Source organism: Lethenteron reissneri, chromosome 40 (assembly GCF_015708825.2).
Source record: "Lethenteron reissneri isolate LAM-NWPU_2019-01 chromosome 40, ASM1570882v1, whole genome shotgun sequence".
Taxonomy (NCBI): Eukaryota; Metazoa; Chordata; class Hyperoartia; order Petromyzontiformes; family Petromyzontidae; genus Lethenteron; species Lethenteron reissneri.
Genome location: NC_083818.1, coordinates 5,896,468 through 5,923,147, shown reverse-complemented (window position 1 = coordinate 5,923,147; position 26,680 = coordinate 5,896,468). Strand labels below are relative to the sequence as shown.

The 26,680-nt window shown below is 49.0% G+C and overlaps 1 protein-coding gene across 2 annotated transcripts in view; it reads right to left on the bottom strand.

The window, feature by feature from the left end:
- NPHP4 (nephrocystin 4) overlaps positions 1-26,680 on the bottom strand; it is a 277,215-nt gene that overhangs the window by 57,408 nt on the left and 193,127 nt on the right. For both annotated transcript variants that reach the window (XM_061567973.1, XM_061567974.1), the window contains 3 exons: positions 14,537-14,751; positions 6,412-6,638; positions 2,679-2,874 (listed from right to left, as the gene is read on the bottom strand). In XM_061567973.1, the coding sequence (XP_061423957.1) occupies positions 2,679-2,874; positions 6,412-6,638; positions 14,537-14,751 (638 nt within the window). The remainder of the gene's footprint in view (positions 1-2,678; positions 2,875-6,411; positions 6,639-14,536; positions 14,752-26,680) is intronic.

Genomic DNA, 26,680 nt, shown 5'->3' with positions numbered 1-26,680 from the left:
TGCCTTTCTGCATGGAGTTTGTGTTGTGCCTGGGTTCCCTCTGGGTTCTTCGGTTTCCTCCCATCGCTTAAAAATAAACTCCCACACAATATAACTCGGAACGGGCCAAAAAAACAGACGTAGAGATGCTGAAAAGATTTCCTGCAAACTATTCAATTGGGAGTACACATTGTAACAACATCACCCCCCCCGACTGAGAAAACTTTAAAAAAATAAAGTCTTGAGGCTTTCCCGAGTGAATAAGCACAATAAGATGTGTTTCTAGTTAATTATTTTTCTCGTGACAATGAAACGACACGCACTGTGAACGAGTGATTTAAAGCTTTCATGACTGCACGGATTCATCTTCTTGGTTCTTTCGGTAAATTCACGTAGAAGGGAAATAATAAATGCTTGCGTTGTGGCCGAAACGTCGTGAGAATTATTTTAGTATGTTAATTTTTATTATTTTATTATTTCCCTTCTACGTGACTTTACCGAAAGAACCAAGAAGATGTGAACGAGTGGTTAGCAAGGCGAGACAAAAAGTTATTCAGTGTTGTGGGGAATTAAAGCCGTGGAACACTGATAGACGTTAACACTTCAAGGGGACCACGTGGGGAAACATCAGAGATTCATCAAGGTCACTCATTGCTTCGTGTGTCAGGCCTTGGGACCTTTCAATCACTCATCGTGGTTCTTTGCGAAGAAACATCCCGTTCCTTTTGGGGACGAACATTTTTGGAGAGTGCTCCTGCTCGAGCTAAGCGATAGAGGGGGGCAGTGCTCATGCCTTTTCGGTTGCCGGAGTCGGCAGTGTAAATTCCGCATTCTCATGGCAGGGGTCAGTCTATTCATAGTGTGACCCTGATGGATTTCACACAAGAAGGTATCTTTAGTATTGACTCTGAAGAATTGTGTTTGGTTGAGTCCTCCACGTGACCAAAGTATGTAAACGTGGCTCTTAGGTCTGGCTTTCTGGTCAATAGCCACGATTAGCCAGGGTGCAATTACAGCAGCGGCAGATTTCGTCAAATGGAGCAAACCCGGCCGTAATGGACAACCTACATCTGCGTGTCCGATGCATTTAATTGCAACATTAGGAGGATTGGTGGCTCGAGGGCAGCGTAATGGCGATGTCAGGACACTCAGCCCACATTGGCGCGATCCTGGGATGAAAACCAGCCAGCCACCCGTGATTATATCGGGGCTTCTAGTGCGGCTTATTTCACGGTCTCCGCCTCACCACGAATGGCCAGTGAATAAAACAAGCACGTTCGATTCGATTTCACGTGAGAAAAATCTTAGAAAATGTTTCGCTGAGCGACATTTTACTTGGGTTTGTAAGAATGCACACGAGGGAATAAAATGACTTAACATTTTTAATTCATAACATATTTGTCCAGGTGGCACTAATGTTGGAGGTCAAATCCTGGTCATCGGTTAACCAACTTACTATCTCCCCATGTGTATGTACATCCCTCTGTCAATCCACTGCCGGATGAGGGCCTATCCACATCGTGCAGTTCATGGGGATTATTTGACCACACTTCCTCATGCTGACCAGTGGGGGTTTAAAGTGGGAAGGATTAATGTGAAAAAATAGAACTACAGTAAGCCGATGTATTTTACAATGCCCTCTGATGCCTGCCACGTAGCCCCCACAACCTAATTATCCAGGCTTAACTCTTCTAAGCACTGGAGATTTTACAAGATCCAGGTGATTTGGTGTAACAGCTACCACGATGGACTTGCAAATCCAGGTCACCGGTTCCTTGAGTTTTTTTGATGTGGCAGTTGAAACAATGGGCAAAGTTCCTTAAATTCACCTGTCTCTGTGGCACCAAGAATTATAAATGCCACCACAGTTCTTTGATCGGTAGGCCACGTGTGGTGGGGTAAAGTATGGGTATGCCCACCGCATTTGGCCACTGCAGAAGAGGAGGCCAAGTGTCGTAGCAGGAGGCGCATTCTGCCAGCAGGGGCATGAGGGAGACTTTTCAGTGTGGCACCTTTACCTTTAAAAAATCTTGAGATGTGAGAGGCAGTCGGTTGGTTCTTAATAATCACAACTCATTATTAAGCCTACCATTGATTGAGAGTCTCTCTAAACTTTTTCCGTGATAATTAGGCCCAGGAATGCATCACTAAGTGGATTATGTGAATTATGCAAATGTTGGGTTTGTTCACTGAAACAGGGCCAGCCACAATGCAATGTACCAGCAACATTTTTATCATTTTACTTTATAATATTTTTAATACACATGAGTTCATGCAGTAATACACAATTGATTATTGCAGAGTCTTGTCTGTTACTCAATCGCTGCTAATTGTGTAACTTTTCATATGCCAATATAAAAACTGGTCATGATGAAATACCTTAAAATATCATTATTATTATTCAGATCCCATGGTGTAAAGTGCAGTCTCCAACTCTTACCGTCCACTCCATCTCTCTGGACTCTCTATTGACGTGCTATCAAGAAGAGCCGTTGCCCAAAAAGTCTCCTCTTATACATGTTCCCTTTCAAAGCCGCCGCATTATTGACGAACGTGTTGATCGCTCCCGGCAGCGGCCAAACAATTTTTGTGACCGGGAAGCGAATTGTAAGCTGCGCGCGGGTGCGGGCGATGACCGAACCCGCTCGCCCGAGAGTCCGGGCGAGCGCACGCGCCCGGCGTGTCTGCGTCGGGAGAACCTGCGGTGCGTCGCCGCCACGCTCCGCCTCGAAGCTCTGGTACTTGAAGGGCACGAGCACCGTCTCACGAGGCCTCAGGAAGAGCTGCGGGCTCAGCTCGTCGCCGCCGGCCACGTCGAACAGCCCCTCCTCCAGCGGCGTGGTCTTGCGCGTCAGCCGCTTGAAGTGGCGCCACTCCTCGACGTCCACGATCACCCTGCGACGGCAAACAGGGGTCGGGCACGGTCGCCGTTGTGGGTCGTGCACAGTTGGGGGTAACTGTGCGAGCATGCGCGTGTGTGTGTCGGGGGGGGTGGGGGAGCGGTAGTGTAGCGGCTAGCGTGCTTCGCTACAAACCCGGCGACACGAATTCGACTCCCGCTCATGGCCAACGCCGGTGGCGATTATCTGAACTGGTCCCGGGCCTCCCCTAGGTTGACTCAGCCTCAAATGTGTGCCTGTACGGTGTGTAAGCATTGCCTCCAGGGAGACAAAGGCAGCCGAACCTGGTGCTGACCACTCCCCCAGGCGAGGTAGTTAACGTTTCACCGGGTAAACTTGACTGCCATTCATAAAAATGATAAAGCTGCATTGGCCTGCAGCACTGACGTTGGAGTGGGGAAAAGGTATGTGAAGGCCAGTAAGGAAATGACAACTCTACTGAAGGGGTTACGTTTGATGCAACGATTATTAAGCCATGCGACGTGCGGGCACCAGGGGGCCCTCGTGTCATATCGGAGAGCTACTTTTAAGGGTGTGCGGTTTATAACAAGGCAGCCAGGCAGGCTGGCTGCATGCATGCACTTCTCCCACTAGTTTTTAGTATTCCCGTATAGGCCGTCTTGCTTTGCCTCTTCGAGTCGTTGAGTTTCCACTGTATCTCAGGAAGCGTCATGTGCTTTATCTTTGGCTTAAAAAGCTCGTGACAACCCCACAGCGCAAACACAGTGGCCGTGAAGGTATTTTACTCCGCATAAAAAAGGCAGTGGACACTATTTGTTTTCATTAATATCATCCATTGTGAAAGGATAATCATGAGGCGGAAGTTTGAGCTAGGTCGATGAAACAACGAACACTTATAAAAATCCTTTTAATGAAATTCATCCCTCTAAATCGCCACAAGTCCGCCATGACGTTGCCGACGGTGCATATGCCGAGCCATAGCTTACTTGGCACCTTTGAGATGGTTACTTGAAAGAAAAAAAACAGTTGGAGATCAAGAGGTCATCATTAGCCATTGCTGCTGAGGCCTGCCACACTTTGGCCATGGCACCCTTTGGTTGCAGTCACAACCCATCATCCAAGCACCGCTGTTACGATATCCCAGAAATCGGCATCAGGTTTTCCCCTCTGTCACCAACCTCTGTGTGCCACTCCAATGGATTTAGCAGCACGCAAAGGTGTGCAAGCATTGTCTGAACAAAAGCTCTCAGCCTTATCCAGACCACCAGCTCAAACGGAACTGAAAGTGTGGCCCTTTAATCGTTGAGACAACCTGCCCTCTACCATCCTAAACCAAAACTAAACAATATTTAATATAACCAGGTAACCTATATAACTCTTATTCAGAAGTGACCTGGCCACAAATGAAAGCTCAACAACAAAGTGGCTTATCATGTGGAAATGTATATCAGGCAAATACACTAAATGCATGTTGATTCTAAATGTGGAGGGTAAAACTGGAGGACCCAGAGAAAAATCTACACGACCACGGGCAGAACACGCAAGCTCCAAATATACAAGAGGAGTTAGGGTCAAGTTTGAACTCACAACCTCCTGTATACTAGGCGAGGTAGTTAACATCTCGCCACCGTGGCAGCCCATCCTGCAGGCAAGTCAAGGAATGGAACGCATCCAAGAGGATGCCTACTGAGGAGATGGAGCGATGAGATCGGTTCACGTGCAGGAGCTGGATGGATTGTTAGATCGCAAGATTGTGAGAAGTGGCAGCAGGCTTTCGGGAGGCCTTCATCCACAAATGGATTTAACAAGGCTGATGATGACGATGATTATGCCAATGAAGTTACAATTGGGTGGGGATGGGGATGGAAATACAAAAAAAGATTTTACAAATTAAAATCAGGTGTACGATACGGATATTTTTTTAAAAAGGAAAACTGTCACGTGCTTGGCTTATCTGCTGTTAGCTTGCAGCTTTTCTTTGTCCCATCTCACAGGAGTGAAAAAAAAACAAAGGAAAGCAGGAAGTGTTGGGATAAATTGGCAATGTGCATACGAACAAAAAAGCAAGATCAAGAAAAACGATACCACGAGAATGACATGAAAATCGGAGGCAATACTGCGGCGGGCCTCTGTTTTGGCGTGACCTTGAGTGGAAGCGTTTGAATAAAATATATATTTTTTTCGAAAACAGATAAGCCTCAAATGGATTTGTTCGTCATAAATAGGAAATTCTGCTTCTGCTGATGATGAGCTTGTACAGTATTTAATTTGCGAATACCAACGTGCTGATTAATTTAACAATGTTAACGGATCCATATTTTGCACGTGTCAAAATAAGGAATCAACGGCACGTTTCTGAAACCTCACCACCTCTGTACGCCCAGCAGAAAAATATGTACATACCACAAATGTGGTGGGATAAAGTGCGGGTAACTCCCCACCTCTTCCAAGGCACCTGGCCCGCGTTCGATTCCACACCCGCGGCTAACAATCAATGGCCCGTAATATCTGAATGGGTCATGGAGTTCAACCCCTTCACCAATCAGCACTGTCCAGCTCGGCAAAGTACAGTCAAACATCCCTCTGATATGGCGAGCAGAGGCCTCGACCCAGCTGCTGATTGACAAAGGACTTTCCCGCAGATCTTTAACATCCTCAGTCCACTCGTTGGAAATGTTGTACCTTCACACCTCTCCCACCATCACCCCGCACCCCCCGCCCGCCCCCTTGCTTCTCCTCCCTGGCTCCTCCCCACCCCCCTCTTCCGTGTATAATATCTTGCTATGAACGGCTCTTGTCCACTATTTCTTGCTGTGGTTTTCCCACCTGCTGACGGAAGCTTGTGTTGCTTCCGAAACGTCGTGGTTTAATTTTTTTTTTTATTATAAAAAAAGTTTATTTTATTTTATACCTACCTGACTTAACCGAAAGAACCAAAGAGTATGTCTTTAACATCCCATTGAGACTTGGTCTCTTCGCAAGGGAGAGCCGGGCCAAACAAAGCGAGGCAGTAAACGCTCCACGAGTGCCGCAAACGGTACCGTCAGTTCGCACGGCTTGATTCCCGGGAACTCACCCGGCTCTCCTCATCCACCCTGCCGACAACAACTTCTCCCTGCCGACAACAACTTTTCATTCGCAGTGGGCTAAATCAGACGACCGCACGTCTCGGGACTGCCGCACAGTTGGGAGCGTTCGCATTGCACACCGAGCACGGGGGAACGGGATAACTAAGGAGGTCAGCAGGCACGGCCATCAAATAGATGAGTTCCAAGAAGTGATGTGATGAGGGGAAGTGAGGAGGAGGGAGGAGGGGAAAGAAGAGAGAAGAGGTGGGGGGGGGGAGAGGTGGGGGGGGGGGGAGAGGTGGGGGGGGGAGGAGGTGCGCCGAAGAGAAGAGTGAATTCCAGAGGGCGGAGGTGCAGTGACTGAACGAGTGGCCACAAATTTGCACGGTCAAAGTCACTCAGGTAGGCGCGGGAGTGGGGCGGGAGCTGGGTGGGGCGGGGGATGGTGATGATGCAAGACGACGAAGGGACCTGTAAGCCCTCTGTGGCAGGCATCAACTCACCTGAGCTCAGGGTCGGTGCTCTGCACGTCGACCGTCTGGGGGGTGGAGTGGGGGTTGCGCAGCGGGAACTCGAAGAACTCGGCGGTGCCGGGCGCGGCGTGCAGCGCGTGCCGCGTGGTCAGCGCCCGCACGAGCGCGTTGGCAATGCTCTCGGGCCTGAGCCGCTCGCGGTAGGCCTCCACCACGCGCAGGTCGCGCAGACGCCGGGCGCGCTCCTCCCGCTGGCTCTGACGGGCGGGCGGGCACGTGCGTGAAGGGGGGGGACGACACAACACACAAGGGCGGGGAGCTTGGACTGTGTGTGGATTTGTAGGACGGGTGAAGCACGCCGGTCGGGTCGAACCTGGCCACAAATGACAGCCATAGCGGAGTGACTTATCGCGTGGAAATTTATAGCAGCCAAATACTCCACACGCGCATGTTGGAGGGAAAAACCTGTGGACCCGGAGAAAGATCCATGCGACCACAGGGAGAACATGCAAACTCCGAATATACAACAAGGCTTAGGGTCGGGATCGTACCCACAACCTCGTGTATACCAGGCGAGGTAGTAGACACCCCCATCCACAACTCCAGGATACCCTTTATCCACACGAAAGTGCAGATATGTATGTACGTTAAAATTTGTTTTCACACCGTACCGAACCAACCATGCTCATGGGAGGTGCGGAGGGAGAGACAGCAAACTAAGCACAGAATAACAAGATGAACATTCCACAACTTCAGAGACACAGTTTTTGCGACGCCCGGCTTCGTCCGTTTGACCTCGTACGAATGCGGACGAGAGGAAAGAACGGACGCGCGGACAATATGACAACCTGCAGGTCGGCACAGCGGCACAAACGGGAAGACGAGTTTAACACGGGTTGGGCTTTCGCGACCAATATCATCCATAATAGAGGTTGCTGGGGGTTAGATCGTGTAAATATGTGTCGTTAAACTCGCCACCACCCGACACAGCCAATTAGTAAGGTTTGTCACGTAAACAGAACGTGGCCAATTTGTGACTAGTACAGCACACCGGTGTGTTGGAGAGTAAATACACAACATTTACTCAAATTGTAAATGTTGTGGGTTTACTCTCCAACACACCGGTGTGCTGAACTAGTAACGGATTGGCCACGTTCTCTTTATGTGACAACCTCACTATTTCGATTTAAAGCTTTCGTGACTGCAGGGATTCATCTTCTTGGTTCTTTCGGTAAAGTCACGTAGAAGGGAAATAATAAAATAATAAAAATAAAACATAATAAAAATAAAACATAATAAAATAATTCTCACGACGTTTCGGCCACAATGCAAGCAGCCGTCCTCAGGTGAAGAACAGGTCTGTCGGAAAAACAGCGTCTGAATGAGAGAAACGTCGTGAGAATTATTGTATTATGTTTTATTTTTATTATTTTATTATTTCCCTTCTACGTGACTTTACCGAAAGAACCAAGAAGACAACCTCACTAATTGGCTGTGTGTCGGGCGGTGGGCGGGTTTTTCCCAACACATTCATATTCACGCGGTCTAACCCCAAACAAACCTCTAGAGTGAGAGGACGAGTGGGTAATAGGTCGGATAACGGTGTGTTTTTACTGTTGCACGCAAGGCGGAGGAAGGGGAAAGAGGGTAATGAGGTGGAGCAGGCTGCTCTAAGACTGGCGGGCATCCTCTCTGTGCAGTCGTAAACAGCTCGGGTTTAGCAAGAGAGGCAATGTCAAGGCATTTTTCAAGAAGGCCAAGATTTCGGCTCTCGTGATAAACCGCAGAGCAATTCGGATGCATTTCCTGCGGAGCCTGCTACCGATTAGTCTGTTTTCCCACAAAACCATCAGCGTTAAGCTGGTTGTCTGCCAATACACAAAATTAGACCTCCTTATCTACGAGCAAACAGGTGTTGCGTGTGTTGTGCGCGTGTTCGCAAGTCGCGTGAAAAAAAAACACACACTGAGTTTCACACACCCCGAATCTCACCATTTAGGAACAATCAGAGGGTGGGGGAAAGACCCCCCCCCCCCCACGCATGGAGTAATACAGAGGAACATCAAGCGAGCATTGGGCACAGGAGTGACGGCGATAAGATGTACGTACGAATGCGGCAACATGCACCAGACGCACCGATGCCAAAAAAAAATAAAAGTCGCCGCATCAACAAAAAAAACCCAGGAAGCCAAAGGGCGGCAGAGATTTGGCATCGGGCGCATGGGACCGTAACAGCGGCGGCGCAAGGGAGCGCGTTATCAACAGCAACACAAAGCTCATTCATTTAGCGTAAATCACTCCGGGATCCATCACTTGCTCGTGTGCCACGCTGACAAACTTGTTCCCCTCGACGAAACGTTTACCGTTGAACGCGAAAACAACCTGTTCTGTACCGAGCCGAACAAAGTCTGTGCCAGTGGTTTTTTCTTTTCAAAAACCCACGAACATTGGAGGCGTAGGGACATCGTCGTGTGCGCCGGTGAATTGAACGTTGCTCGAATCGCATCTTTGTTATTTCACGAACAAGTCCAAGGTCTCACGGACCCTGGGACGCTGTGCAATTTGGTTGCGCTCGGCAGGGGTTGTTGGGTGGGTGGCAGAGGTCGCAACCGGGTACCCGATACCCGTACCCTACCCGATACCCTGCTACCCGTACCCGGCCGAGTACGGGTACGGGTACCCGTTTGCGACCCTGGTGCGGCCGAGTACGGGTACGGGTAGACCGTGAGTCACTGGTGAGTAACCGTTTGTCACTCATTTCCCAACGTCTTGTCTCTTCTCACAATTCAAGTTCCTAGAATCAACCCACCCGCGCCTGCAACATGGCTTCATCCCAGAGGTCGCAATCAGGTACCCTTACCCGTACCCTACCCGTACCCGGCCGGGTACGGGTAGGGTACGGGTACAGCCGGGTACGGGTACGGGTACCCGTTTGCGACCCTGGTGCGGCCGGGTACGGGTAAGGAATCAAAACCCGTTTGCGACCTCTGGTGGGTGGGTGGGGGGGACGTGCCCCCACCCACGAGGCATTGTGAGCTCAAATCCCAATCGGGGCCAACCCGGCATCGGCTTCTCACCACCGCCGCCGTCGTCGCTGCCGTCGGCATCGCCGTCATACCCTCTTGGGGCCGGGTGGGACAGGCACCACGTGTGACGGGAATGCACTCCTCGAGACGGGACTGACCGACCTGGCGATCTATCAGAAATGCGTGGAATGTCCACCGCCGACGTGGGATTAACATGCAGAGTTCAGCGCTGCATGTCACTCGTTTTGAGCATGAGGACGTTTTTCTGGAATCTATAACGAGGTCACCCATTCGTGTGTTATTGCCGGTAATGTATTGTGCTTTACCTTCGCATCTGCACGAGCAGGTCACCTCACTATAAAACTGCACTTTAACAAATCACATGCCAATTCCATATCCCGCCGCTCCAGTGCCCATATTTAAAATACTGCCACGATTCGTTACGTTAAATTGACACATCCGGGCCCTACCAAAGGGGCTAATAATCTCCAGCCGACACGCACGTGCACACACAGGCACACAAAGACAAAGATCCCCCAGACAGCCTACACAGGCTGTTGGGGCAAGTGCTGTTTGCGAGTACCTATGAACGGTGGCACGGTACACGAGGGGGTGGGTGGCCAGCACCAGGCCCGGCCACCTTTGTTTCCCTCGTGGCGATGTTTTACACATCGCACATGGTACGCATTTGAGGCTGAGTCGACCTAGGGGAAGCCCTGGACCAGTTCAGATAAATAGTCACTGATATTGGCCGTGAGCGGGAATCGAACTCGGGTTTGCCGAGCTCATAACCGCAATGCCCGAACCGCTATTATAACTCTTGCCAAACAGACACACGCGCAGCGCACAACAACGCTGGCGCTCACCCTCCCGATGGGAATTAATAAGCGAGCTTCACGTTACGAAGGCACGCGCCCACTCGCAAGCGGTTTATGGGAGCGGAAGCCAATGAACGCCCTAAACAGAGCGCATTACCGTGATTCATCGCGCTGCACCGCAACGCTTTCTTAAGAGCAGTCACCTGCCTCTCAAGGGGGGATTTGACGGATTCTTATTTAATCCCAACAAAAGCTTCGGCGCGATCCTAACCGTGTCGCTTTTGACCCCGACTCCTAATTATGACTCATACAGATGGTAATGGCCTTGTGGGCTCATTGGGAGCGGGGGGGGGGCGAGTAGAAGTGGTGGGGGAGGGTAGGAGGATGGAAAAAAACACAGCCGTCACATTGACGATACAGGAGGAGAGGCCCTCGCTGCTGCCCCAGCCTTTTCTGCCGCCAAGAATGGCATTGCTGATGAGGTGGCTCTGAGGTCGGAGCAGCGCTGAGGAGCTGGCGCCACTGAGATCGCGCGTTTGAATCCAGGGGTTCTGCCGCGCGACATTAAATCGGGTTCTCGAGTGTCGTGAGATGATTGTCTTCAGCCCCGTTAGCAATTGACTGCGCAGAAAAAAAACTAAAATTCCATTACATTTGGGTCTGCACCTGATTTGGTTAAATGTACAGCTCTGATACGTAAAATATCAGTTTGACTGTCATATAAAGCAGGGGTCCCCAACCCCCGGGCCGCGGACCGGTACCGGTCCATGGCCTGTTAGGAACCGGGCCGCACAGCAGGAGTTGAGCGGTGAGTCTGCGCGTGGCCCGCCCATTATTTTATTTGCCACTTCCGTCCGCGCCTCTTTCCCGCACTGCGCACTTGTCACAGTCACAGTGTTGATAAGGACCACAAGCTCTAACCCCTAGTAGCCAAAATGAGTAAAAAAAAAACGTCGCTGGAGAGCTTCTTTGAAAAGGGGCAAAGACCCAATGATGAAACCCCCCACCCTCCCCGGTCCGTGAAAAAATCGTCTTCCACGAAACCGGTCCCTGGTGCCAAAAAGTTTGGGGACCGCTGATATAAAGGACATTTACTCCCGGTGGCAGGGCGGGTGGGAAAGCGCTGCCCCCTCCTTGCGTGGACGACAAGAAGTCACTTGAAGGGATCTCGCAGGTAGCTCTGTGGTACCAACTTCTGCGGGCCGTTCTCAAACAGGGAGGGTGGGAGCTGCTCCCCCGCGGGTGCTACGAATGGGCTCTTCGTCTCACGTGACGTGACTCCAACACAGCAAAATCGGGACAAAAATCGGTGGTAAAGAGAATGGCTTGGCTTGGGCTGGATGGAATGGGTGGGAGATGACAACAAAACAACCAGAGAGATGGTGGCATCTGGCAGTGTGAAGTGCATGCAGGCGGTATCTAATTTGTGTGTGCGGAGGGTCTGGTGTGTGTACACGAGGGTGTAACCACTCCACTCATCCTCCTCTGCTACTCCTACCATGGTCTGAACTCCCTTCCTTAGCCATCTGTGCTGTTGACTGCCTGCTCCCATTTGACTGTAGGCTCAAGACCCTCCTTGTCCTCTGGCCCTCTCGCTACAAATTAAAACCTGCCCACTATTTATGTAGACTGTCTGTGTACAGTGAGATGCAGTCACAATTAAGATGATATGCAAATCCAAATTGTGTTGTACTGAATTGTACATCAGTCCCCACGGCCAGCGATCCAAGGAATTACCGTGATCCAGAATTTGATTCGTGTTTAAATAATTTATTTTTACATTGGCCACTCGTCACTGCAGGGGTCATGTGAACCCATTAATTGTAACACGTGTACAGCCCTTTGTCAATCGAGACATGGGGAACATGGGGATAGGGAGGATGCCGCGGAGAAACGACGCCTGGCAATGACGATCCTGGTCCATGGTGCAGACAGCAGCGAGAGGCTGTGAATTCATGCTGGGAAAAGCTATTCGCGGAGCTGTAGTGCAGCAGGGGGACAGGAGCGGAGAGAGATACAGAGGATGCCGCGGAGAAACGACGCCTGGCAGTGACGGTCCGGGTCCTTGGTGCAGAGAGGAACGGGAGGCTGTGATTCATGCTGGGGTCCGTTCTTCGGTGAGATGTAGTGCAGCAGGAGGACAGGAGCGGAGAGAGATCTGGAGGATGCGGTGGATAAATGACTCCTGCCAGTGACGATCCCGGCCCTTGCTTTGGTACAGAGAGGAGAGGGAGGTCGTGAGTCGCACTGCTGGGGGGGGGGGGGGTTCTACAGCGAGCCGTAGTGCAGGGGGGACAGAAGCGGAGACGATCCCATCGCTGTCCTTGCATTACGGCTATTGTAATGGGCAGTGCGGTTAATTCAGGGCTCGCGAGCTCAGCGTGCCCGCTCTGCTTCGGCGTTCCGGCCGTAATGCGTGATTCGTTGTGCATGAAGAACAGCTCACCATGTAGATTACTTCTCCCCCTCCACCGCCCCCACTCTTATAAACAAGAAAACTCATCGCCGTTGCCGTCTTTCGCCTGACATTTATATCCTGCAGCGACTGAAACAAAAACGTGCAAACTACGGCTGTAATGGGTGTTTTTTAGTGTTTGCTGTTGCCGTCACGATGATACTCATGAAGCTTTTGTAAAAAATACTGACATAACTGCCCGGATTTTGCCTGTAAATATCTGTTAGTTTCACCAACTTGGTTCAAGCAAGCCTGATGCTTCTGATGAGACACTCAATGTCGAAACGGTTTCAGTGTTTTCTTGTGTTGAAGCAATGCTGCTGAAATGATGCACTCCCAGAAGGCCGTGTCTCTGATGGGATGTGTATAACATACTTTCATTGTTTTACACGGAAAGACAGATCAGTGAAGGAGGCGTAATCATCCGAGTGCTTATTTTGTCACATTCCCCACACCTGATGTGGTCTTGAATTAATGCACAGAGTCCAATCATCTGATGACATCTTTAGACAACGGACCAGTATTAGTTAAGGCCCTTGATGCCAATAGACTAATGTCTCTTAAGGGCTCTTTAGTCAAGAAAGTGACACACAAGCCTCGATGTTGGTCTTTAAGACAACAGTGAAAGCAAGGTTTCTCATGAGAACATTAGACAGTAGACTAAAGAATAATCAGCCTCTGATGGGGGTCTTTAGTTCTGCAGGCAGAACAATCGGTACTTTGCGTTAAGAACGCGTAATGAATGGATGCGTGAGGTCGGATAACGTCAGCTTCCTTCAATGTTCATTAATGAACTGCAGTCGGTCAGGAGGAGGTTCATCCGACAATGAGCAGGCGTGCAATGAAGCATCGCAACGGAGTGTGTATATCTAGGCCAGTCATCGAAGGTGGACGGGGGATTAAAATTACGAAAGAGTCGAGCAAGAGCAGGTTGGAGCGATATTTGAAATGCGAATTTGATCACGGAAAATAACAGCACGTCGAAATGCCCAAAGAGTGAAGTTTCCAATCGGTGCATATCGCCTGCCTGAAAAAGAATATGGGACGGACAAAAAAAGTAACGGGAAAGAACACAAATGGGGGATTGAGAGACTGTGTGTTGGGGAATTATACTGTGACAAAACAGGAAAATATGGAAAAGAGACGAAACACGACTTAGAGACAAAGTATCGATTTGCTAGCAAGGTGGGCCCGGGAAGGACCTGTCCCTTAGAAATGGGTAGTTGGCCAACGGACAAGGCTGGCGATGGAATGACAGCCCAAAGGAGGGAGCACGACGAAAACAACAACTGCCATGGAGGCATGGCTTTCCGATGTGCAGCTTGTCTTGGGAAGTATTTAATCAGCATCAACAACGGTCGCGTTCGCTCCAGGCGCCGCGGCAAAGCGGTGCGTCTGTCCGTGTGCCACGATGAGACAACGGGGGTCTGCTAGGGGAAGGCTGTGGGGCAAACCGTTCGATCAACGTGGTCGGTTCTCTACAGGACAAGTTCGTAATAACAGCACAACTTCACGGTAACGTTTCGTTCATATTTGATAATCTTTTCTGGGGTTAACGTGCCCCCGCCACCCCCCTCCCCCCCCCCCTTTACAGACAGATACACAGAGAGACAGATAAAACTAATGCTTAAACGCTTTCAACCATGGTTGAAAAACATCGGGTAAGAATGGAGATAAAAAGAAAATCTATTCTGGGAATAAAAATGCAGTCCCCAAAGCATTTCATTTCATAGAAATGCTAATAGGGGGTAAGATCGTCCCACGTAGCCAACGATGAGCCGCTGTTTCGCTTCGTAAGCCACGCCAACCGGAACGGACTGGGCAGGGAGGGGGGGGGGGGTGCCGGAAAAACTAACCAGGACTCCGAACGCGCTGGCGCCGCTGGCGAGGCCGCCCTCGGCACGGCGGACGGCCTCCAGGCGCTGGAGCTTTCGGGCGCGAGCCGGGTCCACGACGGTGCCCTCCGCGAGCAGCAGGGGCGACGGCGCACGTGACAGCAGCATGGTGGCCAGCTCCGGGTAGGTGTCGGCGAGACGCGGCACCGTGGCGACACGGTGGGAAAAGCCCAGATCTGAGCGCGCGTACGCACACAAAGACCCCACCCCCCGGCATAGCCTGAACAGACTGTTGGGGCAAGTGGCGTGAGCAAGTAGCATGCATGAAGGCCGGCACGGCACACGAGGGAGTGGGTGGCCAGCACCACGCCCGGCCGCCTTTGTCTCCCAAGTGGCGATGATTGAGGCTGAGTCGATTTCGGGGGCCCACGACCGGTTCATGTGAATCGTCACCGGTGTTGGCCGTGAGCGGGACTCGAACTTGGGTCGCCGGGTTCGTGGCGTGGTGCGCTAACCACTACACTACTACTGCCCACAAGACAAAGATCCCCGTACAGCCTTAACAGACTGTAGGGGCAAGTGCTGTTAGCGAGCACCTATGAAGGCCGGCACGGCACACGAGGGGGTGGGTGGCCAGCACCACGCCCGACCGCCTTTGTCTCCTCAGTGGCGATGTTTACACACCGCACCAGGTACTCATTTAAGGCTGAGTCGACCTAGGGGAGCCCCAGGACCGGTTCAAATAATAGTCACTGGTGTTTGGCCATTAGCGGGAATCGAACCCGGGTCGCCAGGTTCATAGCGCAGCGCGCTAACCGCTACACTACCGCTCCCCCCACACACACACGTACTCACGCATGGACAGCCCTTTCATCAAATGTGGCCGGTTTTTAATAGGGCCAGTCCCGAATAGCTCCGCAACTTTATACTAAAGATTAATTCATATTGGATTATATTTTCAAGAGTTATTGTGAAACCCCCCACCACCACCGCCCCCCCCCCCCCCCACGTTAGAGGAGATGGACAGAGCTAAAACGCATGAGCATTTTCAAAATCAGTTGTAAAGTGTTGAAAAGAATCAATTACAGAACCGAATTGAGATCCCATTTGTGACAATTCATTGAAGCGTGGGAGAGTTAATCATTTCGAGCCCAATTACTACCGTTCTTTTGTGTATGGAGATAATGATCCCAGATCCATGGTGCCGGGTAGTGCTGTCATTGGAGGGCGAGATTTAAAATCGTGTTAAGAGTATTCCTTCAGCGGTATGAGTTTGGCTTGGAGGAGAATTCTCGTACCCAGGGGAGTCTAGTTCAGATCAAGGAATGTGTTTATTAGTCTGTGAAGTGTTTAGAACAGATGATGTTAGTCACCGGTTGTTTAAAATGCAATTATAAGTAAAATAATTATGCAACGGCTTGGCGAGTCTTTCATCCGTAAATGGACCGATCGTGGCTGATGATTACGGAGAGCTTGACTCACAACTGAAAAGTTGTGATTTTGAAATGAAGAGGTAGACGACTTAGCCCATCATCACCCCCTGGAGTTGATAAAAGTGCATACCGCTTTGCGGGATGTAAACATCTGTCCGATTGAGCGATAGGCAGGGTTGGCCCACTCCTTAATTACAATTATACACTATTAACACCCTAAATTTACCCAGAAAAGCTTCACCGAGTCTCAGGGTATTTTTTTTCAGGAGGGTCCTGCATTGGAATGTTTGGCCAAATCCGTTGATGAGCGTTTGGCTTCGCATGGCGAGATGTTAACTACCTCGCCTGGTATGCAGGTTATGGGTTCCCTTCCGACCCTGACGTCTGTATATTAGGAGTTTAAGAGTTTTAACTAGAGTACCCCGAGAAAACCTGGTACGTGTGAGGAGTGACACTCAAAGGTCTGCACATACGGATTCAAGAACCCATTTCTGTACTAATATTTAAATCGGAATAGATCTTTGGGGCAGCACGGTACATGTGGTTTTTAGAAGCCCACACACATCTCTTATATATTTTTTACTTACCAGGTGAGGCCCACTGAGCTATATAGCGCTTTTTCAGAACCGACCTGGCCAAACATGATAGCCCAACGAAGGAGTTCATCAATGTGGACATTTACAGCAGCCCAATGCTATAAATGCATGCTTCTAAAAGCAGAAGCAAAACCGGATGACCCGGAGAAAAATCCACATGACCACGGGTAGAACATGCAAACTCCAAATATATAGGTGTCAGGCTTGGGATCGAACCAACGACCTCTTGTATACCAAGCGAGGTGGTCAACATCTCTTCACCGTGGCACCCCTATCCACATCTGTGTCTCTAATGTGGATATCGGAGCTGCAGCTTGCACATGTTTTAGAGGCACGTGACAATTACGCTCCTCTAAGGTTATACGAATTGCCGCAAGTTTGGGTCATGATTGAATACTTATTGGTTTTTGTCACTGTAGTGTATGCAGAGAGGGTTGGAATGGTGGCGCAGTGGTTAGTTCACTACACTATGCACCTGATTCCTGCAACAGCATTAGTGGTGAGCAATATCCGAACTGGTCCCAGGTTGCTTCCTGTACCAACCTGCACCAATCAGCATAATGGTGAAGTATGGTCAAATAAACCTCATTACCCACACAGCATGGCCAGCAATCTCAACCAGGTCATCAGTAGTGTAACAGCAGTGCACTAACTACTACGCTCCTCTGCAGAAATAAGTAAATAACAAAAATAATATAAGGATGTTATAAGCTGCTTCTGCTGCTGCCCCTGTAACGCTACAAGCATCATCACACACGCGCTCCGCAAAGCACAGGGACACAAACGCAGAGAGAGGCCTACTTAAAAACCAGGACATGTGACCTGACCTTACGCAACGCTCTTTGGCGTATGTGCAACCATCCTTAATGGGGTCCGCCATATGACAATCTACCCGCTGTAAACAATGCATTTAATGAGCCGACGTCGGTGACTTAAAGCCGTAAATGTACAGCAGGCCCATGAAATGGAGCGTACACATCAGGGGGGTTACGTAACACAGGACGCACGCCTACTGGAGCCGGCCGCGTAACAGAAACAACAAGTGCGCGGCGCACCACATTGTTGTTGCGGGGCCCGCTCGCATGAAGGCAGCGGAGAAATGCGAGAACCACGTCGCTTTATTGCGCTGCAATGTGTTTGCTTGGACGCCGATTTCCAATGGTGCTCACTTTGAAGTGGATTCGAATTTTCCTCCTCTGCTCAAAATGTCGGTGGGGGGGCGCTGGGGGCGCGGCATCCCGTATATCGCACGGCGGGGGCAACGGTGTTTGCAAACGGGGACAAATATTGTATTCCTCCACAGCAGCGGAGTGCTCACTTTATGAACCCCCCTGGATAAATTGTTGGCTGAGGTGACCCCCCTTGCTGGGATGTGAACTCACCGACCGGATGACTTCTATCCCAAGTTAAACTTTGGGGGTAAAAATAGCTTCAACAGATCTTGGCAGCTGAGTGGGGGTGAGACTCGTTAGTACTCGTAGCCTATCAGGTGTTGATTGTAGGCTTCGGCTGTGGGAATAAGGTGTTACGTGTCTGTGTATGTTCAACTTATTTTGCGCCGTACATAGCCAACCGTGCTTTGGCGTTCCTGGGGTAAAGTGAGCATACACTCTCCTACTTTGCTGCACAGACCACGGTCGGGCCATGAGCATCCGTTGCTGTGCTGCCAGGAGACGTCAGTACAGCAACGGATTCCTACATCTAACCGTGCAGAGTTTTGAGTATTACTTCCTCGTGTGCGTAAGTTTCCTCCGGGTACCAGAGTTCTCTACCACGAGGTAAAAACACTCGTTAACTTGAAAGCGGCACAAACATCCCAAGGCAGGACCCTCCTCAAAAAGGTGTCATGAGACTCGGTAAGGTTACCCTGAGCAAAAAAAAAACATTATTACGATCACTGCGCTTAGAGCCAACTTACAATCACTGCAATAAACGCGAAACTAAACTGCATCATTTTGCCATCTGCAAAACATTTATGTGCATACCTCGAGTGAGAAAGAAAAAAAGAAATAACTTTCGACCGACATGTGTTTACTAAATATCTACGCATACACACACACATACAGAGTGCCCGAAAAAGAAGAGGGAGAAAAAAGCATCCCCGGCAGGGAAACAAGCACGAGTTACGCGATGAATTATGGATCGTCGAGGCACGCCGTAAGTGGCCTGGACAGCCGTGCCCAACATATGTCCTGTAACGCTTTTTTTTTCCTCCCGGAATTCATCGACGCCGAGGCCCTAATAAATATCACGCCGAGGCGCCGCGTTGAGATACGGCCAGTGTTCTCCGAGCAAAACAGCTGGTGCAAGTCGCGCCGCTGTGCCGCTAAGTGATTTAACGTTCGCCCGGTTAAAAGAGAGACCTGAATTTAGGGCAGGCCTGGGTGGGCTCAGGCAGGATCGTAATAGGCGTGTTAGCCGCCCATCGTCGATCCAAGTTCGACGATCACGCTCACGACACGCGCATCGTATGTATGCAGGTATGTTGAACTTCTTACTCGCCGTATGTATAGCCAGCCGTGCTAATTGGAGGTGCACCAAAGGGTGTTTTGCGCGAATCGATTATTTATTAAGTGTGCGATTACACACGCGCACGTTACATTGGGGCTAAGGTGCCAACAAAACTGCGTGTAAAAGAGACCTTAAAAAAAGTAGAAATAAAAGTGAGACAATACAAACATGACGGTTAAAATGAAGCAAGATATAATTCTTGGATCGAATTATGAGCCGGAATCCAACAGATCCCTGTGGGGTGAGGTGAAGCAGAACCTCCTGGTACACAGGAGGTCGTGGGTTTAATCCCGACTCTGATGCCTGCTGTATATTTGGAATTTGGTGACGTGGATTTATCTCCGGGTCCTCCGGTTTTTCCCTCCACATTTAGAATTTGGCTGCTATAAACTTCCACGTGATAAGCCACTTCGTTGAGCTATTATTTGTGGCCAGGTAGCTTCTGAATAAAAAAACATGTAGCTTAGTGGGCCTTACCTGGTAATATAAAATTTAAAAAATTCAGACTCAGGCTCCGACTTCATTATTCCAGCTGGTAAGTCCCCATTTGAGCTGAGTAGCTCCGATATGAAAACCACAGGACAAATGGTTGGAAGGTAGAGAAAAAAACCACAAATGTATTTACGTAAAACAAATGGCAGACTCCACTGCAAACAGAAAAAAACAACACAGAGTGCTCAATTATTCATCATTTGATCGATTAAAATCCATTCTTGTGCTAATTATACACGCATCGCATCACATGCGTAGGAATCGGTTATTTAGAATGTGTTACAAGTTAGGCTAACGGCGCAAAGAAATTTGTACAAACGATTGCCAAATATCGAGAAAATTAATTCTCAAATCGTGAGGATTCATTAAATTACTCGTGGGGGGGGGGGGGGGCGAGGGGGTGAGGGGGGCGGGGGGCAGGAATCGTTACACGCCTAGCTAATAGCTCGTCACATCACTGAGCCGGCACCATTGACATCCGTCAGGGGTTCAAATGCACATTTCAGCAAGTCTCGCTGACACTGGAAAAAGATGGTTATCAGCCCCGGTCACAAACAAGGGCACGAAAACCACCACTTTGAACGTCTACCTGCAGCTCTGAGAATTAGACGTCTTGCTCAGATTGCCGCCATAAGATGATCACGCTGTACACACACACAGAGGCAAGGAGACTTGAGAGGTCGCTTCTTGACATCATCTCTTTGGTATGAGAGAGTTCAGAATGAAAGTTATACTGGTAGGAACCTCCTGGTTACACCAGCCCACAGGAGATTATTGTGTCCGTCCGTCCGTCCAGGGAGGGGCTGGGTGGGGAGGGAGGGGCTGGGTGGGGAGGGGAGGGTGGGGAGGGGCTGGGTGGGGAGGGTGGGACTGGGTGGGCAGGGGAGGGTGGGGAGGGGCTGGGTGGGGAGGGGCTTGGTGGGGAGGGTAGGGCTGGGTGAGGGGTGGGAGGGGTGGGGCTGGGTGGGGAGGGGCTGGTCACCCCGTGGTGCCCTTATAAAACTCAACGTTTAACCTACTCACGCCGGCTTGTACCTGCCCTCACAGTCGGCCATATTTGCGGAATACACCACGCCGCCGTTGACCCTGCAGGCCATTGACCGAGCAAACCAACTTTCCTACCAGCTTCCTCCGCAAGAATGTGTTTTGCGTCATGACACGATAACACGACACCACCGATACTAAAATTGTAATTTAATTGGGAGATTTTTTCATTTATTTTTAAACACGTTAAAATTATTTTAGCTTCTCGAGCGTGCTTTTAACTCCCAATATATATTTTTGTACAAGTTAGTTGGTGTTTTGTTTTACTTATAACAACGCTAAGTTGAACCTTCAAACCAGGAAAGCCTTTCCAAGTCTCAAGAGACTGGCGTTTCCAGTAGGAGGATGCTCGCAGGAATATTTTTTTTTCAAAGCCGATCTCACAAACCCAACCGCAAAGGGAAAGGGGATAACCGTCTCCGACTTCACCGCGTAGAGCGAAATGATAAAACTTGGTGGTTGTAAGCGGGTAATCGGGAACGGCAGAAATAACCCGTTAAGTTAAAGGCTCGCTGGCTTAACTACCGTGAATACACGGCAATTTCTTGAGACACCCTGTTCAAGTTCAAGTTAATTTATTAGGTATAGACCTGTGAGCCATTCGGCTCTTGAACCGGGTGCAACCGCAACAAACAAAAAACAAAGACATGAACAAGAAAACATCTTGAAGTGACTATGTGACTAAGTGCAAACATCGACGCCGTGGAGAGTGCATTCGCCAGAATGGCACCGAACTTACAGAATGGCCTGCTTTGGGCATGTCGCTGTGTCGACGGAGCTTGGATCAGATCCGTGTTCGTATAAGCCACAAACAATAACTCACATGCATCAGGGTGCCATTCAGTTTGCACGTGGGAAAAGTGACGAATCAGTTGTCTGGGATCAATCCCTCTTCCCATTGTGTTACTTTTGGTGTTAAACTTAAATTATTACAGGCTGCTCAAGATTCCTTCTTTCCTCCTGTTCTTCTCTGCATCTATGCCTCTACAACGTGACTCTGCGTACTGAGTGGCACTCTACCACTCACCTACTCATTCACCCACTCACCTATTCACTCACCTACTCACTCAGGATCCTCTGCTCCCTCCTGTTCTTCTCTGCGTCTATGCCCCTTACACCGTGACTCTGCATGTATTGACCATAACGCACTTTCAATGCAGTTGAGCAACTGGTAAATATTGTAAATTCGCAATGGCTTTCATTTACCAGATACTTCGTTGAGCTATCATTTGTGATAGCAAGGTCGCTTCTGAAAAATAGCTCAGTGGGCCTTACCTGGTAAAATAAACATAGTTTACAGTAGTTTTTAGTTTATATGGAAATAAACTGTACTTCACTGCACTGGCAATTTAGCATTTCGCCCAACAAGGCTACACGTTGCCAGGAGTGAAGTAGAAACCCTACCACGGTTGCCATGCTCAAACAGACATTAATAATAAACACTGACACGGAAAATCCCAACGTTCGCACACTTAAGCCCAAACGAATACTGTGCCGGTGGAGTGGTGGCAGAGTGGTGAGTGCACGGTGGAGTTGATTCCTGGCCATGGGCTAACATCCGTGGTGGTGAGTCTTATCGTGAGCAGTTCTGGGCCTCCCCTTTCACCAACCCCGCGCTCTGGCCAGCGTGGTGAAGTATGGTCAAATAACCCCCATGGTCGACAGACACTTTGTGTGGGGAGGCCTTCATCCGGCAGTGGATTTGCAAGGGCGAGCTGTAAATTGTGAACATTAGATTTAAACGACTGTGCATACAAAAAGCCATCTTTATTTTCAGCTCTGTCATTGACTAATATGAGATTACCTGGGCACGATCATTGATAAGGCTCCCTATTTATAATGGAAACATCCACCTAGGTGCCAAAAACAATAGCGATGACCTCTGCAAATATGCTTAGCAAGGGATTTAATAATGGAAACGGACTTATCTTTGTCAGCGTAAAACATGCAATTGCCTTGCTTTAAATGGTTTCTCGCTGATGGATGCTGGATAGGGGCTTTGTCACAGCAGAGGTGGGGTCTTCGTGGTGATGATGTGTTTTTGGGTTTGATTTTCATAGCATTGTTGATAATAATAATAATGGAATAAGTTGTTTTGTTGGGGCTGGTAAAAGGTGGCATACAGTGGGTGGGTGGGGGGGGGGGGCACTAAATCATGAATAATAATGTCTATACTCTACAGCCTTCCTTTGAAACATTTACACAAACTTTTTGTTTGTTTCTTGTCTGTCTCCAAAAAACACTACCTCTGAAGTCACTGTAATAGGGTCTCCCTCCTATCCACACGAGGCCACAGTCCATATGCTCCAGAAATGTTTTCCCTTGCATGGGCAATCGGTCATAAATATATAAAAAATATCCCACAAAACTGGACTATGCTAAAATAAGCGAAAAAAGGAATTTAATATGGTGGGGATATATTTTTAAGTGAATGGTAACTATACACTTGCAATCCTTGAGAGCCCTGGAATTGAACCTAGGCTTTTGAGAGTTGCTGGTTCAGTGCCGGGACATGGGTCACTTGATTCGGCATGCAGTCATTGATGCCACCACAATTTAAACTATCGTGATTTTGGGTCCACAATTTGATTTAGGAATCGACTTTGGTTTTTGTTTGGTCTTGATTTTGCCCCATCTCATTCATGCCGTCTCTCTTTCCTCTATGGGCATCGTCTTACCTCAATGTACCATCTCATTTGTTTTGTGTGTGTGCTGTTTGTCTCTTTCATATTGGCTATGCAATGCGTTATTGCTGCACTACCTGTCATGATTGTACTGCTTATACTGACTGTCTGCGTTGTCTGCATAGTTAAATGTGCACTATCTTGTTCTGTTTGCCAAGCCTTGTTCATTCTCACCATTAGCCCGTGGGAAAAAAAATATATATTACCACACATTTGTATGAACTGAAAAAAATAATTCAAATGTATAATCCTAGAAAAGCAGAAAACCAAAACAGAACCAGGGGCAATCGACCAAACTAAGGAGGGAAGGCCACTTTAAAGAGATGGGTTTTCAAAGCAGACTTAAATCTATCTACCGACTCCGATTGCCCTGATTTCAAGTGGCGAGGCGTTCCATAGCGTGGGTGTCATGCTAACAAAAGCACCGATCACCAAAAGAGCGGAACCTAGACCTGGGAGTGCTGAACAGTTGGAGATCATAGGATCTTAAAGGCCTTGATGGAATATATAGATGTACTAGCTGTACTACCCGGCTTCGCCCGGGACTTGTATCCACCACGGCCGGCCGCCTTTGTCTCCCCAGTGGCGATGTTAATACGCCACACCAGTTACTCGTTTTGAGGCTGAGTCGACCTAGGGGAGGTTAAAATAATCGTCACCGGTGGTGGCCGTGAGCGGGAATCGAACTCGGTTCGCCGGGTTGGTAGCGCAGCGTAGCGTTAACCACTACACCCACCGCTCCTCACACACCACACACGCACAGACACACACACAGACACACACACAGACACACGCAGACACACACAGACAGACACAGACAGACACACACACACACACACAGACACACAGACAGCACGCTAAGCACTACACTACCGCTCCCCACACACCACACACGCACACACACAGACACACACACAGACACACACACACAGACACACACACACAGACACAGACAGCACGCTAAGCACTACACTACCGTTCCCTCTACACAACACACGCGCGCGCGTCCATAGGTACACATACACGCGCTTGCTGCAGACACACACGACTTTCAGGGTGCGTACGGCAGTAAACGACTGCAATAATAAAGCGGCAATGCTGCGCGAGGAACGCCTTAGACCTGCAACACATTTGTGTAATGCGAGCGTAAACACACAAACACATACAAACACATACACACACATACATACACACACCTACACACAAACACATACACACACATACACACACATACATACACACACACATACACACAAACACACACATACATACACACAAACACATACACAATACACATACATGCAGACACACAGACACACACATAACACACATACATACACAAAAACACATACACACACATACATACACAGAAACACATACACACACGTACATAGACACATACATACAGACACACAGACATACACATAAACACGTACAAAAAAACCCACATACATACACACACATACATACACACAAACACATACACACACATACATACACACATACATACAGACACACAGACATACACATAAACACATACACACGACCCGGCTTTGCCCGGGACTTGGATCCACCACGCCCGGCCGCCTTTGTCTCCCCAGTGGCGATATTAATACGCCACACCAGTTACTCGTTTTGAGGCTGAGTCCCTCCCTCGCCACTCTCCCTCCCACGCCACTCTGCCTCCCTCACCACTCTGTAGAGGACGTGAAATTTGTATGAATTTACCTCAGAGTGGCGTGGTGGGTGTCGAGGCCTAGCACCGTGCAGAGCCTCCCGCCTCGCCTGATTTTCCCACCCGGCGAACGCTGGGTACGGGTGCCGGTCCCCCCCCCCCCCCGCGCTATTAAAAATGGCGTCCACCCCGCGGCGAAAAGTTGCTACTCGTTGCCAGGGGCAACCGCCGTCCAATGAAAGCGGCGAAGGCGTCGCTAGCCGTTGGCAGGGGCAACCGGCGTCCAATGAAAGTGCGTATGGTCCGGCGACACACACACAGACAGACAGACATTCACGATTTTATATATATAGATTAGCTCCTGCTAGAAATGTGGGGTAAGCCCTTTTAAAGCCTTCTAGGTTAATAGCAGTATCTTAAAATATTATAACTTATCGTTACACGAGTGATTCGATGCATGTAAACATCAGCATAAGAATGGATATTAATCAATGAATTATTACAAGATTGGTAATATCCCTTCGAGTCAGAGTCAGTCTCTCTAACATTCAGATATAATGTGGTTGTTTTTTTTATTTTCTAAACAAATTTATTGAGGCACGGCAACAAATGTACACTTCGCACGATGGTTGAGTTTCATTTTCTTTAGCTGCGTGCATCTCATGATGAAGGACATGAATAAGTGTAAGATTATCATTTGCGCGACAATTCCAACTTGAAAGGCAGAAAAGTAACCACAGCAGTGCCAGTTTGGAAAATTTGGTTTGCAGACCAAACCGCAGGTACAAATGTTTCGAGTGTTATTCACTGCTTTGCGTGGGTTAGTTTCTTCAGGACATCTGGATTCGATCCCACGCACCGAGACGCTCACTAATTGGCCAAACAGTTCAATGCAGCACCCTCCTGCAAAAAAACAAAAGAAACTGGAGACTCAGTGTGCCTTTCCTGAATACATAGAGGACGTTCTTTCGAGTTATCAAAGTGGAATGCAAGTCGCCCTGCAAGCGAACAAGCGAGGCGACACATCAGTGATTCCTTAGATGGAACAGGGCCAACCTCAATTAAGTGACGAAGCACTCGCATATCCCCCACCGATTTGGCATTTGTAATGCTAATGGGTAAAAATTACATGCCATAAGGGCTAGTTATTTTCAGAAAGCATTTCTCGCAGAGTGCTATCGACTCCGCGATGTTTAATTAAACGGCAGCTCTCTGTTAAACAGTGAATTAAAGTGTGAAACGTGTATTTATTTCGCTCTCCTTCTCTCAAAACCGAACTGCCAAATGTAGCACGCAACAATGAGTCCAGGGCGATTATAAGAGCAAAAATTCATATTACGTATGAACAAAAAAAACCCCTATTATTATTAGTTTTGTAATGTTTTATTGCGTGCACAGTGCGAGAATTATGTCAAACATAAATTATGGCTTGAGCATCCTGGCACGGCTCAGGCTTAATTATCATTCCATTTAAATTACACGAAATGCCCTTTTTTACCGCCCGACAATATGCATCACGTTTAGCTGCCCGAGCATTATCAGTCTCGCACAGCGGGAGGCGTTTACAGCTAAGAGGTGCCATTAAAAACGCACAATATGTTGCCAATTACCACAGCGTCTTCGAAGCCCTGCGCGCGACGCGCCACACACGCGCGCGCCTGGGCTGCACTCGTTTGTATTGGCGGAACGCACAAACGCCGGGCGGGAAATTAATCGCTTAAGATTTTGTT